We start from the raw sequence: 18037 nt of genomic DNA on the forward strand, positions 1-18037 counted from the left end.
TCTTCCGTCGTCTGTTCACTCACACAAAACTTTCCGGATGAAAAACAATCACCCGAATGTCGCAACGGCTTAAAGAAAACTTGCACAGGGAAAATGTATTACCTCTTCAACACTGTGATGTTCTGGCTTCCGCTTTATATCCTTGGGATGAACTCTTCGTCCGAGCTAACGATTTCCAAGACTAACTATATGTCCTTGCCGGGATTATTCGGATTCTTATTTGAGCCCGTGGAGATTTTGTTGATGGTTTTCTCTTTGCTTGTTCTATTACCGTCTCTCCCCATTGTTGAGAAGACAACTCGGAAGTAGTTTTGGCTAAAAAACTAAATCAGTTGATCTTTGTTTTCCTTTTGTCCCCTTTGATTTCAAAATTTTTTTTCCTTTATTCTGTAACTGATTTTTTTGGGCAAAAAACAGCTGGAGACGAGTCCAATGTGTGTTGTTAGTTAATTAAAGTACGTTGTTGACATCCTAAATTTAGCCATATGTTTTACCAACATTGGCCATTTCAATCCCTTGTCTCTGTTAAGGGGGGAGAGGGCTATTTTGTCATTTTGTTAATTAAAGAAAGATAATTGGATGAGGAGAAGAATTGGTTTGTCAATTTGGGCCGTTAGTTACGCTTGTTTGACCTGTAATTTGACCCCTTCCAAAATGCAAAGAGACTTGCAATCTTTTCATTTGTAAAATTGGTTCTGTCAGAGGTCCAATGGGTTTACAGTTTACTCAGTAATTCCCGTTGCGGTTAAAAGTTTCTGGTTTACGGTATAAACATGAAGATTGTTTTTGTTATTAGCTAATATATGGTTGTTGCGCCGAATAGAGATCGAATGGCGAGAAGAGGACATTAGTTGTGCATTTACAGTGACCAAGAAGAAGGAAAAGAACACCGAAAACTGCTACAAGAGGTGACCGATACATTGTAGTTCTTGTCTTGTTTTCCCGAACTATCGGAAGAATAAGAAGAACAATCGGAGGAGGAGCGATTTTGAGCCAGGGGAGAGACAGTTTCCCAACTGCGGGAAGAAGCGCAAACTAGTGAAGAAGACGAGCAAGCCCAAGTCGAAGGAGAGAGTGTTGAAATGTATGTAGTGAATGGTTATTTTAGGTGATGTGCGCTCAACCTTCATATATAAAAACATTGAGTATACAATAAACGTATCGAAAATTGACTTTATTATGTATATAGATCCGATCAATTCTAGTTCCACAGAGAACCTGTTGTTTACAACCGGCTACCCAAGGAGAGTAAGCGACTATATGCGACTTCACCTTGTCGATCTGACTCGAGACGTCATTTCACCGAAAAGAGGCCAAATACTCCGTGTATGCAATGCAACTCACCTTTGTCGAGTTTAGCGCGGGCCTGGTAACAATAACATCAGGGACCAAAACGGGCACCCCACCAATCATTCATGCGGAAAAAGCCTAAATAAACAATTTGAGGACAAAACTATAAATCTGTAAAGTTTTGTGGACCAAACTGTAATTTGATTCTTCACCCGCCAAAATAATATCCCGAGCAATGTCCCATCTCCCCCATTGGACAGTAACCACCACCACCACATCCTTCTTCTTCCTCTTCTGCTACCATTTTAAGCCTTCCGCTCTTTCTCTCTCTATACTCTCTCTCTCTCTCTCTCTCTACAAATGATGATCGGCAGCAGCTCGGTGTCGTCTCTGCAGTGCAGCAATGTCGCTGCAACTCCTCCCCTCTCTTCCCTCTCCGCTTGCTCTCTCTACCCTTCTTCGATTTCTCCATCCCCTTCCCCTTCACTCTCCTCTCTTCACTCGTCTTTCTCTAATGGAAGCCTTCAGTCCCTCAGTCTCTCCCATACCGCCCTCTCGAGCGCGAAGAAGCCCGAAACTAAGGTGAGCTTCAACTTCTCCTTATCATTTCTTTATTAAAGTTCAAATTTTTCTATAAATTCTTCGTGAAGATGTCAATAGTTTCCTTTTTCGGTGTAATGATTCTGTGACATGGTGGCAATGTGCGGGGATTGAAGGTGAAGTGTTCGGCGAGTGAGCCGCTGAAGGTGATGATTTCCGGGGCTCCGGCTTCTGGGAAGGGGACCCAGTGTGAATTGATTGTGAAGAAGGTAATCTCTCGCTGATGCTTCGGTGTTCAGTAGGCCAACTTCTTGGAAACACAGGTTTTGTATGGTCTTGAGCGTAGTGAATGAGGTCTCTTTACATCTCGGAATTTGATTAGTATGTGTTCGAGTTAGCTTCAGTAAATTTCTGAATTGCTCCGAAGCAAGTGTTTCAAGAAGACATTCTGATGGAGCGGATCAATCGTTAGTGCAGCAGATGTTCCATTTCTACTCTACTGAATTCAAACTTTTCTTAGATCGTATCATACTTTCTTATACGAGCCTTCTGTTTTCAAACTAAATCTGCTTTACTGCAAAACTTGAAGTTTGTCCTTAAGTTGTGAATTTGATGATCAAGGCGTTGTATACTTTCTTAGCTCTTGAATCTGAACTTTCTTCATATTATGTCCATTTTAACATAAGCTGCTCCACTTGAATGTTGTCCGACAATGTGGCTGCTTAGATGGTTATGCTAGATAATTGCAAGGCTAAAGTTTGTTTTAGGAAATTTATTTCATCCCTTATCAGATCTCTGACTGCATTGAAATACTCTTCTTGTTTCGTTATCAGTTCAGGTTAGTCCACGTATCCACTGGAGATCTTCTCAGAGCAGAAGTAGCTGCTGGGACTGACATTGGAAACAAAGCCAAGGCATTCATGAATGCAGGACAGCTCGTTCCAGATGAAATCGTTACTGCTGTATGATTCAATAAAGAAAACTCACTTGTCTCACATCCTTTGTTTGTTCGGTCATGACTGGGAAGGCATTATTAATCTTTGCTTTTCTTTTTTTTTCTTCTTTCAAAGATGGTCACTGCACGGTTAGCACTTGAAGACGTGAAACAGAGGGGGTGGCTCCTTGATGGTTATCCCCGAAGTTATGCTCAAGCTCAAAGCCTCGAGGAACAGAACATCAGACCGGATGTTTACATAGTGCTGGATGTATGTCGAAGTGAAAATTGCAATCTCGCATAATCATTGATCGTTGATATTGATAGTAATGCCTCATTTGATGTAACAACCTCTCTACTTTTTCACTTTCGGTACTAAGTAAATGGAAAACTATAGTAAAAAACTAGAGTAAGTAGACCGGTCAGATAGCACTTTAAGACCTGCTTTTTTAAACCTTTTTTTTCCTGAAAAGAACGAATATAGGAGGCAAAATATCAATGCATTTTCGACATATGAGGATCTCTTATGAGCTTTGGTTGTAGGGAACTGTTTTAGCTTCTTGTCTTCATTGTTGGATACTCATTAACTGTTTTCTGTTCCATTTTTCAATTTTTTGAGGGGAGACCACCCAAAGACTTGTGTTTTGTCTAAGGATTTCTTAAGACCTGGTTGACCACGTTTTCCCCACTTTTCTAGTTTGTCTGAAAAGAAAATAGAACAGTGGAAATATTTTTGATGGCCGGACAGCTGGGACTTTTTGTTGAATATATACTATACATTTGCATTTGAAGGCTTTCCTTGTCCTATCAGAAAAAGAAATAAGATGCTTTCCTTGTCCTTTGACCTTAATATTCTTTCTTGAATTTTAAAATGGAAGTTAGGAGCTCTGAAATATATTAGTCTATGCTCTTCACTTAATCACAAGTAACATGTTATTTGAATTGATCTTTTACGTAAATGTTACTCTTATTACTCAGGTTCCTGATGAAATTCTAATCGACAGATGTGTCGGGAGACGGCTAGACCCAACTACAGGGAAGATCTACCACATAAAGAATTTTCCTCCTGAGAATGACGAAATTAAAGCAAGACTTATTACCCGTCCTGATGACACGGAGGAGAAGGTACGACTTTTCTTGACTTTCTAATGTACCCAATTAATCATTTTTATGTTTGCAAAACGAAGGTATGTCAAGTGTGCTTACTCTTGGTGATTGTCTTTTGCACCTTCCTATCAACTTAAGTACAGTACTCTGCTGCTGTCATTTCATGGCATGATCGTGAGATAACCAACCTTTCTATTTCAATTTTTTAGGTAAAATCTCGCTTGGAAATATACAAGAAAAATGCGGAATCTATCTCAGCAACTTATTCAAGTATTACAAAAAAGGTGCATCGATGTACAAGACAGACGTTCTTCTCTGCCGCCTTATATGTTGAACTCAGCATAATGTCATTTTCTCCTTTCCCGTATCTTGTAAAATTTCAGATTGATGGAAGCCGTTCAAAAGATGAGGTTTTCATTGAGATAGACTCCATATTGACGCAACTACAGAACAATAAGCAAAAAGGAACAAATTTAGGTATTGCCTTTCAATTCATTATAAGAGATCACTTATGTGTTTATTTGTATGTTTATTTATTGATTATGGTCATCGGTGCATGATTTCGATGAACTTTGTGATGTTTCTTTGCCAACAACAATGAATTCAGTACGAGGGAATGGTTCAGTTCAGGAATTTTCAAAAGAGGTATTTGATGCTAATTTATCTCCGCAATTTTTTATTGAATCTTTTTATGGTATAATTGTCAGAACCACTTTTTATATCGTCCTGTTTTCAATTTTTACTTCCCTTTTATTTCTTATCTTATTTTGCTTTAGCATCCTGCAGAGTAGCTGGAGAGGAATCCCAACTAGATTGAACAACATCCCGCATTCCAGAGAAATCAGGAAATATTTCTACCAAGATGTCCTTCTAGCAACCCAGAGATCAATAAACGATGGAAGAACAAGATTAAAGGTCTGATATCCGTCCTTAAATCACTTTATTAAGAATTTCGGGTACACCTTTAGATGATTGGCTTTATCTTTTTGATATTTCGTATGCTGTATTTTGATCCCTGTACGTAGTTATGAGACCCCTCAGAATTCTTTGTCTACCTCTTGGAACTTTTTTCCACTTCATACAAGTGAAACTAGAATTCCATATTGACGTCGCGGTGAGCGATTTTGGCAGGTTGAGATCAATATTCCGGAGCTTAACCCAGAAATGGTGAGAAGTTATTTTTGAAGAGAGTGCAGCTCTCATTCTTTTTCATTTTTTCCCTTCTTCTATTTTACTTCTAACTACTATAAGGATTTTCTTGGACAGGATGTTTATCGAATAGGTACTCTTATGGAACTCGTGCGGGTTATTGCCCTTTCATTTGCTGATGATGGAAAACGTGTTAAGGTGCAGTTATTTTAGTTTCTTTTGTTAACAGTTGATGCAATTTCTGTGTAGTTTTCCTTGAAAAATACTATGGTGGGTATCTCTGCTTCAGGAAAGTTGATATGAACGAGAACTACTTTCCTTACAATCCAGTGTTTCATTCATCAAAGAAAAGCATGTTACATAATTGAAAAAAAAAATTATTTTGCTCATTAAACTCCACCAGAAAAAATAATCCCTGAAACTTTTTGTTCAGACTGAAAATAATCTAATCCAAGCAGATGGAAAATAATTGGTCCATTTTTCCCCAAAAGTTCGTCAATTGTCACGGGAAGTATTTTCTTTGGTTTCTATAGTTCAACAACAGAAGGAGAATTCAGTCAGCAAGTCATATGTCAACCAAATAGTACAGAAAAAAGTACATGATGACTGAAGAATTTTGTCAAAAAGTTTGTTTTCCATTGAAACTCTTTCACTGTGAAGATATATTTCATGAAACAGATGAAGCGTGTTTGGTTCTTTTTCGTGAACCTTTAGGTATGTGTTCAAGGGTCAATGGGGGAAGGTGCTCTTGCAGGAATGCCTCTGCAGCTAGCTGGTAGTCGGAAGATATTGGAGTTCATGGATTGGGGTGAATATGGTGCTTTAGGTACCTTTATAAAAATTGGATCGATAGGTATGTTGACAACACCCTATATATTATCCTCTCTGATATATCCTTGACAATGTAAATAAAAATCTGGAGATATTCTCTGCGATTAGACAGTGTACGTCTGGTAACATATTCTGATTGGTTTTTGACAAATGATATTTGCGTTTTTTAATAGAAAAGTATTTCCATTTTGCAGGTGGAAAAGAGGTTGATGAGGAAGATGATATATTTATCTTAGTGGCTCCTCAAAATGCTGTAGGCAATTGTATTATCGATGTAAGGACCTTTAACAAACATTCTTACTGATCTACAAATGCTTAAGCCGGTGAATCCATATGGTTTGAACAATATATTCTATGATCTGGATTTACACGTGCAGGATCTAAGGGCCATGACTGATGCTGCAGGTCCCCGACCTGTCATTCTCATCAATCCTAGGCTTAAGGTTTGCTCTTAATTTATGAATATAGGATGAAATATCGAAATTAAAACTCCTGTATGTGATTCTTTAAGAGCTTGGGCTAGAAAAATCCCAGTTTTCTGTCTCTTGAAAAGCAAGGAACAACGGGGAGAAAAAAAAAAGGTCCAACTGCAGTTTACTGTATCATGATCCCATGCGCCTTAGGAAATACAATTTAGTGAGTACTGCCTTTATGGTTCATATTTATTCTTGCACATTCCTCTAATTACCTAAGAATTTCCTAGGGAGGATAGTGGATTAGTTCCTGAGAATACACCGAGATGTCTTCATTAAGCTCGTTTTCTCTCTTTTTGCCTCTGTTTTTGGCTGTGGTGTTTTACTAAGCCTTAATTCATGCATTTCAGGATTTACCCGGTTCCAGTGGTATCATGCAAGTAAGTAGAGTAGCACATAAATGGTCAGAGATCAAGTTCTTTCTGTTCCTTAGACAGGGAGTGAGTGTTTTTAAATCATGATATTCATTATTTCTTGCAGACAATTGGAAGAGACAAGAGGCTTGAATATGCTGCATCATTTGAGAACTGCTATTTCTTTAGGCTTCTCTATTACGCAGGAACTCAGTATCCCATCATGGGCGCTCTAAGGTAAAATTTCCCAGGATACTGCACAAACTCGGATGTTGAACCTTCTGTCCTTGTTATGATCCCAAACTCCACATGCATGTCGTAAGTTGCATACCCATGAATCAAGCTTGTTATTTTTTCTTGAATGTTCATCAGGAAGCATTCCTACAAGTAATGTCAGTATTACCTCCAACTGAGAATTGTCAATACTTCCTCCTTTCCAGGATGTCGTATCCATACCCGTATGAGCTGTACAAGAGAGTCGATAAAGAGTTTGGGAAGGAAGAGTACGTATTGCTGTCCACATATCCCGTGAAGCCAACTGGTGATGAAATTAATGATGCCTTTTTAGGGAAACCAAGGTACATCTCACAAATTGCATGCTTTGTGCTATTTAGATGACAACAGAAGAAAGTCCAAAGGCTGAAAATACCATAAGTTACTGGAACATGTGAGTTTAAGCATCTAGACCACTCCATCATCGGGTGTTCAAACATCTCACTGACCATATTGTTCTGTTTGGATGAATCGTTTGCAGGAATCAAGCCAAGGGCAACTCCGGAATCTGGTGAGAATCTTCACTCTTGAGTTTGTTTCTTGCTTAGTTTTATCAAAATCTACAAAATTAATAAGTTGGAAGTGGCTTTTGCTTGGTGCAGGGGCTTCCTGAGTGGCATTCTTGGTTAGACAGGGAATTGCATATACAACGCATACATACATGGTTTGCTCTTCTCTTCTTTCTTGCCCCCATTTTGCTTCGTGGGGTGCAACTTTGTTTATAGTCAATCTTTTCAAATATATCTTGCATACTAGTCGGAGAACCGACAACTTCTGTGTATCGGACCAAGATTGAATCCGCAAATCTTTTTCGCTTTTCTGAATCCATGAGATAGCACCATCTCTAATAGATAAGTATTTGCCCTTTTCTTATCTCACTATGGAAGGAGATTTCCGGCCTGCTGATTTGACTTATTCCCACTGGATTTCCATGAGATTTCATGTTAATATTACCATCGAATCACATTAAGATTCACTTCATGTTTTTTTTTAAATGAATAACAAGGTCTCATAAGTCAACAGGATTAAACTAATTACCGTTCGGGTACTAATTTGACCTTGGCCATTAAGCACTTCAAGTGGTGTCGGAACCCGCTTTTTCATATCTTTAATTCCTGCTTTTTCATATGATTAGAATAAGATATCAAATCAAAATTTTGCCATGATAATAATAATTAAGTTCCTAATCTTTTGACTGTAATGGGAATCCAGCACATAATAATTTTTGCATCCTTTGGCCTTTACTTTTTTTTTTCTTTTTTTTTTTATAGGATCTTTCCTTTACTTTTTCTATGAAAAGCTGTGCTCTCTCTGTGTCACCTTTTTCTTCCTATTAAAACACACTCGCACACAAACACATTGATTTGGTGGGGTGTCCCTTTCAAGCTTTCTCGGGAAAATCCCTTCAATTCAATCCTCTTCCTTCCACCTTTTCCTCAACGTATCTCTTTGACTGGTCTTTTCTCATGCCTTGCCAAATTCCTCGAGCCGATACGATCCGAGAGGTAACCGGATGTTCATATGCATAATAGTTAATTTCATTACGAAAATGATACGTTCCAAGTCTGTTGCAAAGGCTATGATTGGCTCGCCGGCATCTGATGTTCGAGGGGTTAACTCTGCTCGATCAATCTTCCATCATACTCGCATGACGTCTTATGGTCACGTTTTACATAATGACCTACGATTCAAATGCTACCGTACATTTGGTCATGGAGGAAAGATTATCTGAATTTTCGAAGATAGTAAATGAATTTTATCTGCTTTATTTGGTTTATTGTTTGTTTGTAGTTTCTATTATGTTCGTGTGCTGTGACTGCACAAAATTAATGATTCTCACGGGAGTGCCCCTTGTCGACTGTGAAAACTGCAGAAGCCTCTCTTGTAAGTGACAAACATTTAATACATTCATTCATCTGTCCTCTTCTACAAATAAAATCGAACCACCAAGTTCGGTTGATTCACGTAATTTGGCACATCTCTATCCTAAGCAAGGTCTTATTTTAGAATATTGTACGTGGATAAATAATCCAAAATTTGGAGCTGACTCTGTATGAATCTAAATTAGTCGAAATTCACCGAGATTCCGAATTATACTAGCTGGTTGCACATCGAAAAATCGAAATTGGTTACACATAATTTTAGAGATTTGGAAAAAAAGGGTACTTTGTTTCTGAATTTCTGACGTTGCCCATATTCAAACACCGCATTGTGTTGGCTGTTCATGATTTGATTAACTGAAATATGCCATTACTGCAGAATCATGCAGAAATTATTTAGAGATATGAATCTACAGCTCTTTCTCTTAGGGAGGTCATGTGAGCATAGGGAGTTAGGGTATAGGATTTTCGACACCTGCTCTCCAGCATAGAATAGTTGAAGTAGAGTAGATGATGATGAATTGCAAGTGTCGTAATTGCGTACCAAATGCCAAGTAAATGCATCACGTGAGAGGTTGTTCAGGTGCATATCGACTAGGCATTGCTCTTAAACCATAGTAAGAGGTGCATCTGCACCGTGAGAATAACGAGAAGTTGCCGTTCTCTAGGTACTTCGAGTTATAGAACCATCTAAGAAGGTTTTTGATTAAACAAGGGGAATTATGAAGATGAAGCACTCCAAGGTCCCCCAATCTTAATCAGTGGAACCCTAGCGGGTCTTGGAAATTCTTCCCTAGATCTTATCGCGAAAGGTACTGACAGACGGAGGAATACTTACATGTAAATTTAAAATCTATGTAAAGTTTGTAAACACCCAAAAATAGTAAAAAATTAAAATTTATTTCTGATTTGAAAGTTGTTTCCTTTTTCATTTTTTTTCCAAAAAGGATGAAATCTATGTAACATTCATCTAAATATTTATCCTTACACACAAGGACCATTGATCGTCAAAGGTGATGACAAATGGAGAAATACTTACATGAGTAACGCATAGATTTGAAATCTATGTCACACACCCTAAAATGTTAAAAAGTTAAAATTTATTTTTGATTTGAAAACTGTTTCCTTTTTTATTTTTTCCTGAAAAGATAGTTACATAGATTTAAAATCTATATGACATTCATCTAAATATTTCTCCTGACACACAAGGAACATTGATCGTCATGGATTTTGCACATAGCAAAATATGTTGGGACCCACATCAATCAAGCAGCCTAAGTTACTGAAACTGCAATTTTCTTGTAGACCGATAGATAAATGTCATGTGGATTTTTAAATTTTTAACATTCTTTTCTGAGACCATTTAACTTGGTTTTTAACTAGGGAGTGCGTTGGATATGGAGTCTTCTTAAAAGTGTACTTTTATGGAAGCATAAAAAAGAATAAGTACCTTGCTTTTTATCAAGATAACTTGCTATTTGACAATAGTCCTATTGTGTACAAAATAAAAAGTTTCTTTCAAAATAACAAGTTTGGTATTATTTAACAAATATATTATTATATTAAAAAACAATAAGTTTCTTATTAAATAACAAGTTTTTTACAATTTAACAAGTTTCTTATTATTTTTCACCGATAATCATCCGATAACTTGCGACGTGGTAGTCTCTGATTGATTTCTGCAAAATCATCCTTTTAAGAAGGCACCCAGCAAAAGTTTATCTCTTAAGTATCTAGAATATGAAGCCTCCTTAAAAATTCACTAGGCTCTGAAAAAAAATAAGTTTCTTGCTATTTGGCAAGATAACTTGCTATTTAACAAGAGTATTGTTGTATTTAAAATATTAAATTTTATTCAAAATAATAATTTTTTTATTATTTAACAAATATATTATTATATTAAAAATAATAAGTTCCTTATTAAATAACAAGTGTTTTGTTATTTAATAAATTTCTTATTATTTCGTTACTGACAATCATTCGACAACTTATTACGTGGCGGTGTTTAATTTGTCTATGTAAAATCTTCCTTTTAAGGAGGCACCAAAGAGAAGTTTATCTCTTTTAATTATTATTACTTATTTAGGAAAATGAAGAATTGCAATAGAGGTATTGGCCTCTCTTTAGTGTCTTTCAAAGACAGAAAAGCCTTTGGGTGGTCATAAATCAGAAGGAAAAGGCATTGCCTTTTTCATCACTCACGCACTCACCAGTCGCTTGCACACTATTGTCTTTTTTGAACACATTTCCCCTACTCTCACCTTCAATTGTCACTTCCCGACTTTTTTCACGTAACTCATCCCTTTCAATAACCCATAAGAAGCACAAAAAATAAAAAAAACCCTCTGGCCTTTTCCCCAGCCCTATATTGAATACATCCACATAGTTATCTTTCTTTTCGATGTACACTCATCATGTGCGAGAAACTCGGCTTAACCATGATTGCCCATACGGCAAGACACGGATGATTGGGCCATGGATCCAAGACGAGGACGATATATGTTTAGAGATTTCACGGTTTTGGTATTGGATCGAACTTCTCAATGCAAGATCTCGATGCAAAGTATATCACTGTATTGAAGGAGTAATTTGGTACGAGATACTGGCCAGTCGGTTACGGAATAGCATTGTTGATTCTCGAAGTATATTGGATTTGTGTTGGGATACATTGTTCGGATTAGGTATCGATACGAAAAGCAGGGCAATTGGAAAAAAGAAGGAGATGCTGATAGACACATCCATGGAAAAAAAACGCTTTGTTATTCCCTAATGGCGGACACGATCAAAATAAACTGCTGACGTTAGGGTCCCTCTCTTGCCCCCTAAATAAAGCAAAAATCCATAATAATTCTTCCTTCCTTCTCATCCCATCAACTAATCATTTTGTCATTTTTCTCCCCCTACTCCTCTTTTCCATCCACTTTCTCTATTTCCCATGCATTCAATCACTGCCCCACACGGACAAAAAACCTAAAATCTAAATAAAGCAAATTTTATTTTTAATTTTAGGAAAATAAAAATAATAAAAAACAGCTGTTCATGATGTACATGTCTCTAATTCTTGCCATTTTGAAACAGTAATTACCCGAACCGTTTGAGTCTTCGATTCCATCATTGGTGTCTACTCGCTGGTGTGCCGCTAGCTGTAACATAGTAGGACGGTTTTAACCTAGAAAAAGAGACAGGAAAAACCTGTCGATACCGTGCAAGCCTGGTCGCACGCACGTATGCTCGTGTTTTCGGTGGTTTCGTGTGATCTTCTGTATTAGTGACTGTATGGTCCAACGTTAACCAGCACAGAGCATAAATTCTTTATTCCAGTGTGGTGTCGTTCAGGAAAGTTTAGACGTACCACTGCGGTAGAAAGTTTACGTACATGCACTCACTCATCTTCCAGTCTACACTTCGAATAGCTCCAGTTTCCTCTGTTCCTCTTCTTCCTCTTCCTTTCTCATTGTTCCTCTCTTCATCTGAGCTCTCCAATTGCCAATGGAGCTCCCCTACTCCCTCTTTCTCAGCTTCCTCCTCCTGTTTATCTGCTCCACCTCCGTCAGCCCTTCTTCTTCCACCACTGACATCTTCACAGAGGCCCTCCTGAACCTAAAATCGGAGCTCACAGACCCGCAAAACACCCTCGAGGACTGGTCCATAAGCCCAGAACCAGACCCCTCGCAGCCCGCTATCCAATCATGTTCCTGGCCGGGAATCACCTGCAACGGCAACAAAACCTCGGTGATCTCGATCGACTTGTCGGGAAGAATCCTGAGCGGGTCCTTATCGGGCGAGAAGCTCGCCGTCTTCCAGGACCTGCAGCACTTGAACCTCAGCTACAACTCCTTCTCCGGGGCTCTCCCGGTGGAAATCTTCAACCTCACAGAGCTCAGGACATTGGATATCAGCAGGAACAACTTCTCCAGGGAGTTTCCGGGGGATATTTCACTCGCTGGGATGAAGAATCTCGTGTTGATCGACGCGTTCAGCAACAGCTTCTCCGGTCCCCTGCCTCGGAATCTGCCTCAAGTCGAAACACTAGAAGTGCTGAACCTTGCAGGGAGCTACTTCAGTGGAGGAATCCCACCTGTGTATGGAAGCTTTAGGAGCATAAAGTTTATTCACTTAGCCGGGAACTTCCTCAGTGGGGAGATCCCACCTGAGCTAGGGAACCTCCAGACCTTGACTCACATGGAAATCGGGTACAATTCCTACGAAGGAGGCATCCCGCAGCAGTTCGGTAATTTGAGTGCGATCACATACCTTGACATTGCCGATGCCAACCTCTCCGGTCCAATCCCGAAAGTGCTTTCGAACCTCACCAAGCTTGAGTCACTTTTCCTGTTCAAGAACCAGCTTGTGGGTCTGATTCCCTGGGAGCTTGGCAGAGTGGTGTCACTCACCGACTTGGACTTGTCGGATAATCTGATCTCAGGACCGGTCCCTGAGAGCTTCAGCGGGCTCAAGAACTTGAGGCTCCTCAGCCTGTTCTACAATTCCATGAATGGGACAGTCCCGGATTCTGTCGCGGAACTTCCTTCCCTTGAGACTCTCCTTATATGGAACAATCTCTTCAGCGGGCCACTCCCAAAGGACTTGGGCAAGAACTTGAAACTCGAGTGGGTTGATGTTTCGACGAACTACTTGGTCGGCCCGATCCCGGCAAAGATCTGTTCGGGAGGTGGACTCCTCAAGTTGATCATGTTCTCGAACAATTTCACGGGGACCTTGTCGCCTTTGGTCTCGGATTGTGCATCCCTTGTTCGGCTCCGCCTCGAGGATAATTCATTCTCCGGCGAGATTCCACTTAACTTCACTCTAATCTCTGACATTTCCTACATCGATCTTTCCAGAAATAATTTCACGGGGCCCATCCCCTCCGATATTTCCCGCGCCGCGAATCTTCAGTACTTCAATGTGTCCGGGAATCGTGGGATTGGAGGCACAATCCCGACGGGGATATGGTCTATGCAGTCCCTGAAGAATTTCTCCATGTCCGGTTGTAATGTCTCGGGAGAAATTCCCGCATTTGGGTCATGCGAGTCGGTTTCGGTGATCGAGCTTAATGATAACGCCTTATCAGGTTCCCTACCTGAGAGTATTTCCAGTTGCCGGGAACTTGAGTGGGTCGATTTTTCCAGGAATCATCTCACTGGTCAGATTCCCAAAGGGATTGCTCGTCTTCCTGCTCTCAGTGCCCTGGACCTGTCCCGCAACAATTTCACCGGTCCAATACCGAGGGAATTCAGGGATTCTTTGAGGCTAAGGCAATTCAACATCTCTTTCAATGACGTATCTGGACCAATACCTTCCAGCAAGGTCTTCAAATCGATGGATCAGAGCTCGTTTCTAGGTAATGAGAGACTGTGTGGCGCCCCACTGCGACCATGCCCTGGCTCGATAGGTATTCTCGGAAGCAAGGGCACAAAAGGGAAGCTAATATTGGTCCTCTTACTATGTTTGGGATTAGTCGTTCTCACGGCACTGTTGGCCCTAGGGATCTTTCATTTCATTAAGGGCAGCCGAAAGGGCCACTGGAAGATGGTGTCCTTCGATGGGCTCCCCCGATTCACACCGAACGACATAATGAGGAGCTTCGAGGTCTCCGAACCCATACCAACACCACAAGGTCCGGTTTCCAAGGCAGTTCTGCCAACTGGAATAACTGTCTCGGTCAAGAAGCTGGAGTGGGACTCAAAGAGAATGGAGATCTTATCGGGGTTTATTACCAGAATGGGAGAAGCTAGGCACCCGAACCTGACCCGGCTACTCGGGTTTTGCCACAACAGAGAGGTGGCTTACTTACTATATGATCACTTGCCGAATGGGAATTTAGGTGAGAGGATAGGAGCCAAAAGGGACTGGAGGGAAAAGCGTAGGGTGATCAATGGGATTGCGAGAGGCCTTTGCTATCTCCACAATGAGTGCTTCCCTCCAATTCCTCATGGAGATTTGAAGTTGAACATCGTGGTTTTCGATGAGAATATGGAACCCCGACTGACGGAGTTTGGGTTCCGGTACCTGGCTCGGTTTAATTCAGGTTCATCGCAGATCGGAACCACGGAGAAGGGTCCAGGTATCCATTGAATTAATGAGGCTTTAAATGCCCATGTTAGCTTCAAACAATCGGCCCAATGGATTCACAGAAGTAACCTTTCTTCCCTTTCTATTTTCTTCACAGGGGAATTCAGCGGTGCGATTAAGGAGCAGCTCGAGATGGATGTGTACAACTTCGGGGAGATCATAATCGAAGTATTGACGAACGGAAGGCTAGCAAGTGCCGGAGACAGCATCCACAACAAGCCAAAGGAAGTTCTCTTAAGAGAAATTTGCAGTGAGAATGCTGGTTCCATCCAAGAGGAAGTACAGCTAGTCCTCGAAGTCGCTCTACTTTGCACTGAGAGACCGGCATCGGACCGACCAACAGCTCGAGATGCACTGAAGCTTTTATCGGAGCACAAGAGCTTGAGAAAATGAGCTTACTTTCAGAAACGGCAGAGTAAAGAAAGAAATTGAGCTTAAGCATTAAGGTAGATATGTGTATCATGTGATTGGATATTAATAGCAAGCATGTAACTATTGTTTTAGGTAGGTCTTTTATGGAACCCCCGTCTGTAATTTTTCTTCTTGTTTTTTTTTTTTTGGGTGATCATATATAGCAACATTTTGTGGAAAAAAATATAAAGCAAAATTTTAATAAACCAGGTAAGTGCATTGAAACAGAAACGCCTTTGTCAATCGGCTTGCAAACTATGCAGTTTCACTTCAACTAAGAGTGCAGTTCTTTCACTTTCATCCCTCGTCTTCATATCGTTTAATCTTCGGTCAAGATGGGCTTCGAACCCGTATTCAAACCCCAAAAGAATCTTGTTTGATTTCAAACAAACAAAATAAAATCTTAAAATAAAACAAAATAAAATCTTTCAAACATTATTAAAATCTTACATTAACTTAATTCTACCCACAACAAAACAAAATAACTCATACAAAGTCAAAAAATGGGCCTCATTTATACTGCTCTTTTTCAAAATCAAATCAAATAACTCATATAAAGTCAAAGGGTGAGACTCATACATAACCATTTATATCACTCTTTTTTAAAATCAAAATCTAATTTTAAAATGTTACTTACAAACCAAACACAACATAAGAGTCTTTGGTCAAGATGGTCTTCGAACCCGTATTCAAAACCCCAAAAGAATAAGAGTAAGTTACTTGAAGGGTAAGAAATACATTATTATAGAAAAAGACTCGGTAGTTCAATATTTATCGAAAAAGCATCAATCGATGCCTTTAACGCAATGATAGGTTTGTGAGAGGACTACGTACATGGAATGCAGATGAAGTGACTCCAGTATTATCGGTTTGCTAATCTCATGTAATTTTCGAGCTTAGTGTTTAAATTACAGAGAACATTAACATATGCATAAGGCATGATCGATCTATCTCGGGCCATGCCATCTCAGATCAAGAGCACCAACAACACCCTCAAAGTTATCAAACCTGGATCCCACAACATCCACCCCGACCCCCAGCCTCTCTGCCCCCGCAGCCGTGACCGGCCCGTGGGCTGCCACCACCAGCTCTGGCCACTTCCTTCTCACCGTCCCCCAGTCCCATCCAAGCTCTCTCAACCCTTTCAGCAGCCCTTCCACCTCGGCCGTGCTCGTGAATATTATAGCGTCCAGAACCTCTTCTCCCATGATCACCTCGGCGCATTGTGGGCCCAGCCATCGTGTCTCATATGCCCCGACCTTTACTGGCATCCAGCCACTAGCCTCAAGTTCCCTAAGGAAACTCGGGACTACTGGAGGCTCCTCGATCCCAATGACCAGAGGCACCGGGCACAAGACCTTTCGGCCGCCTCCGGGCCCTAGTGACTCGACCAAACCGCTCGGAGTGGGTGTCGATGGCACGATGGTTTTAATTCTATGGAAGTCAGGACATATCTTCGACAAAACAATTATGAAAACTCAATTTCCACACGAAATTGAGTTTAATATATATAATAAAGAAAGATATTATGGGCAGAACTGAAAATCATGCAAAGCAAAGAGAAAATAGAGAGACAATCAGAATTAAGAACGAGGGCTTAAATAAAAAAGAAATTAATTAAGCGGGGAAATTGAGAAATTTAGATTAGTTAATTAATTAATTAATACCTTTAACAGAAACTCCTCATTTAGGAGCTCGGCGTCGCTGCCCAAGGCGGCGATTAGGAAAGCGTCACCGTCCGAGGCGAGCAGCGCCCCTTTAATCCCGGCCACCGCAGCGCAGAACGCACCTATTCCGGCACGCGAGGTGAACGCTACAGTGGAGAAGGCCTCGAGGGCCGGCGGAGGCGAGAGGTGAGGGATGAGGGACTGTGGGGTGGCATTGACGGTGAGGGTGGGGCACCAGAGCGGTGCGTGACCCCTGAGGGCGAGGAGGCGAGAGAGCCTGTCGGCGTAGTTGTTGGGGGTCGTGAAGGCCACCGTGCGACCTGTGGCGGCGGAGGTGGGCTGGTGGTTTATGGCGGCTGACGGTGAGGAAGAATGGCCCGTCGTCGCCGGAGATAATGTGGCCATTTAACGGATCGAACATTTCCTGAATTTTCATAGTGAATTTGTCTCACATTTGATATTTGCTTTTTTTAATGGTAGATTTAAGTTTTACTCCCTTACTTTTCTAGTGCTTCAGTTTTGCCACCCTCTTTATTGAGAGTTCTTATTTTAGCCCACTATACTTTCGATGAAGTTAGTTTTGCCTTATATAATGATTAAATTCCAATGCACTCTTTTTGTCTTTTAAATACACATATTAACCTTCGTTTTCAGTTGGAACATTTAGCCCCCCACAAAGGCAAGTTGAAAAGCCCAAATGCACGCTATTGGAAAATGCACTGCACCCCAATAGCCACCATTCTTATCGAGTAGGTTAAATTGCATTATCAAAGTAGAAGCGAGTCTCTTGACACACTCTAATTTTTAATCTAAGTTGAGATGGTTGATCTTGGCTAAGATTGTTGGATCTGGGTTGAACTGAATGAGATGGGTCAGGCAACCAGGGATCAATCATGATGAGTTGTTTAGACACATGAATTGGAAAACTTGACAATCGTCGAAAAGTTTTTAAAATAAAATTTTATTATGAAAACTACCTAAGGTATCATGAAAATTTAAAAATGTATGTGTATATACAAAATTGGAAATATATGCTAACCATTGTCGGCGACCG

At 40.4% G+C, this 18037-nt stretch overlaps 3 protein-coding genes across 3 annotated transcripts; 2 read left to right on the plus strand and 1 right to left on the minus strand.

Annotated features, from left to right (window-relative positions):
- Positions 1-1555: 1555 nt before the first annotated feature.
- On the plus strand, positions 1556-7828 carry LOC116197923 (adenylate kinase 5, chloroplastic). The gene is made up of 19 exons (XM_031528200.1): positions 1556-1872; positions 2007-2099; positions 2664-2792; positions 2901-3035; positions 3743-3889; positions 4081-4155; positions 4255-4348; positions 4479-4516; positions 4658-4786; positions 5003-5038; positions 5138-5218; positions 5735-5873; positions 6046-6125; positions 6229-6294; positions 6675-6704; positions 6805-6914; positions 7118-7255; positions 7432-7461; positions 7553-7828. The coding sequence occupies exons 1-19, from the start codon at positions 1651-1653 to the stop codon at positions 7578-7580; spliced, it is 1800 nt and encodes a 599-aa protein (XP_031384060.1). The 5' UTR covers positions 1556-1650; the 3' UTR covers positions 7581-7828.
- A 4194-nt stretch (positions 7829-12022) lies between these two features.
- LOC116196720 (leucine-rich repeat receptor-like protein kinase TDR) lies at positions 12023-15547 on the plus strand. Its single transcript, XM_031526585.1, has 2 exons — positions 12023-14897; positions 15003-15547. Exons 1-2 carry the CDS (start codon positions 12320-12322, stop codon positions 15296-15298), a joined length of 2874 nt encoding a protein of 957 aa, XP_031382445.1. The 5' UTR covers positions 12023-12319; the 3' UTR covers positions 15299-15547.
- Positions 15548-16055: 508 nt separating this feature from the next.
- Positions 16056-17411, minus strand: LOC116194292. Its single transcript, XM_031523068.1, has 2 exons — positions 16984-17411; positions 16056-16770 (listed from the first exon to the last, which is right to left on the minus strand). The coding sequence occupies exons 1-2, from the start codon at positions 17386-17388 to the stop codon at positions 16264-16266; spliced, it is 912 nt and encodes a 303-aa protein (XP_031378928.1). The 5' UTR covers positions 17389-17411; the 3' UTR covers positions 16056-16263.
- Positions 17412-18037: the final 626 nt, after the last annotated feature.

The sequence above is a fragment of the Punica granatum genome, chromosome 2 (genome assembly GCF_007655135.1).
Source record: "Punica granatum isolate Tunisia-2019 chromosome 2, ASM765513v2, whole genome shotgun sequence".
In the NCBI taxonomy this organism is placed as follows: Eukaryota; Viridiplantae; Streptophyta; class Magnoliopsida; order Myrtales; family Lythraceae; genus Punica; species Punica granatum.

Coding starts and splice junctions, on each gene's coding strand:
- LOC116197923 (XM_031528200.1), top strand. CDS start 1,651: ATGATGATCGGCAGCAGCTCGGTGTCGTCTCTGCAGTGCAGCAATGTC. Junction 2,100..2,663: donor GTGAATTGATTGTGAAGAAG/GTAATCTCTCGC, acceptor TTTCGTTATCAG/TTCAGGTTAGTCCACGTATC. Junction 5,219..5,734: donor ATGATGGAAAACGTGTTAAG/GTGCAGTTATTT, acceptor GTGAACCTTTAG/GTATGTGTTCAAGGGTCAAT.
- LOC116196720 (XM_031526585.1), top strand. CDS start 12,320: ATGGAGCTCCCCTACTCCCTCTTTCTCAGCTTCCTCCTCCTGTTTATC. Junction 14,898..15,002: donor AACCACGGAGAAGGGTCCAG/GTATCCATTGAA, acceptor TTTTCTTCACAG/GGGAATTCAGCGGTGCGATT.
- LOC116194292 (XM_031523068.1), bottom strand. CDS start 17,388: ATGGCCACATTATCTCCGGCGACGACGGGCCATTCTTCCTCACCGTCA. Junction 16,771..16,983: donor ATGAGGAGTTTCTGTTAAAG/GTATTAATTAAT, acceptor GTTTTGTCGAAG/ATATGTCCTGACTTCCATAG.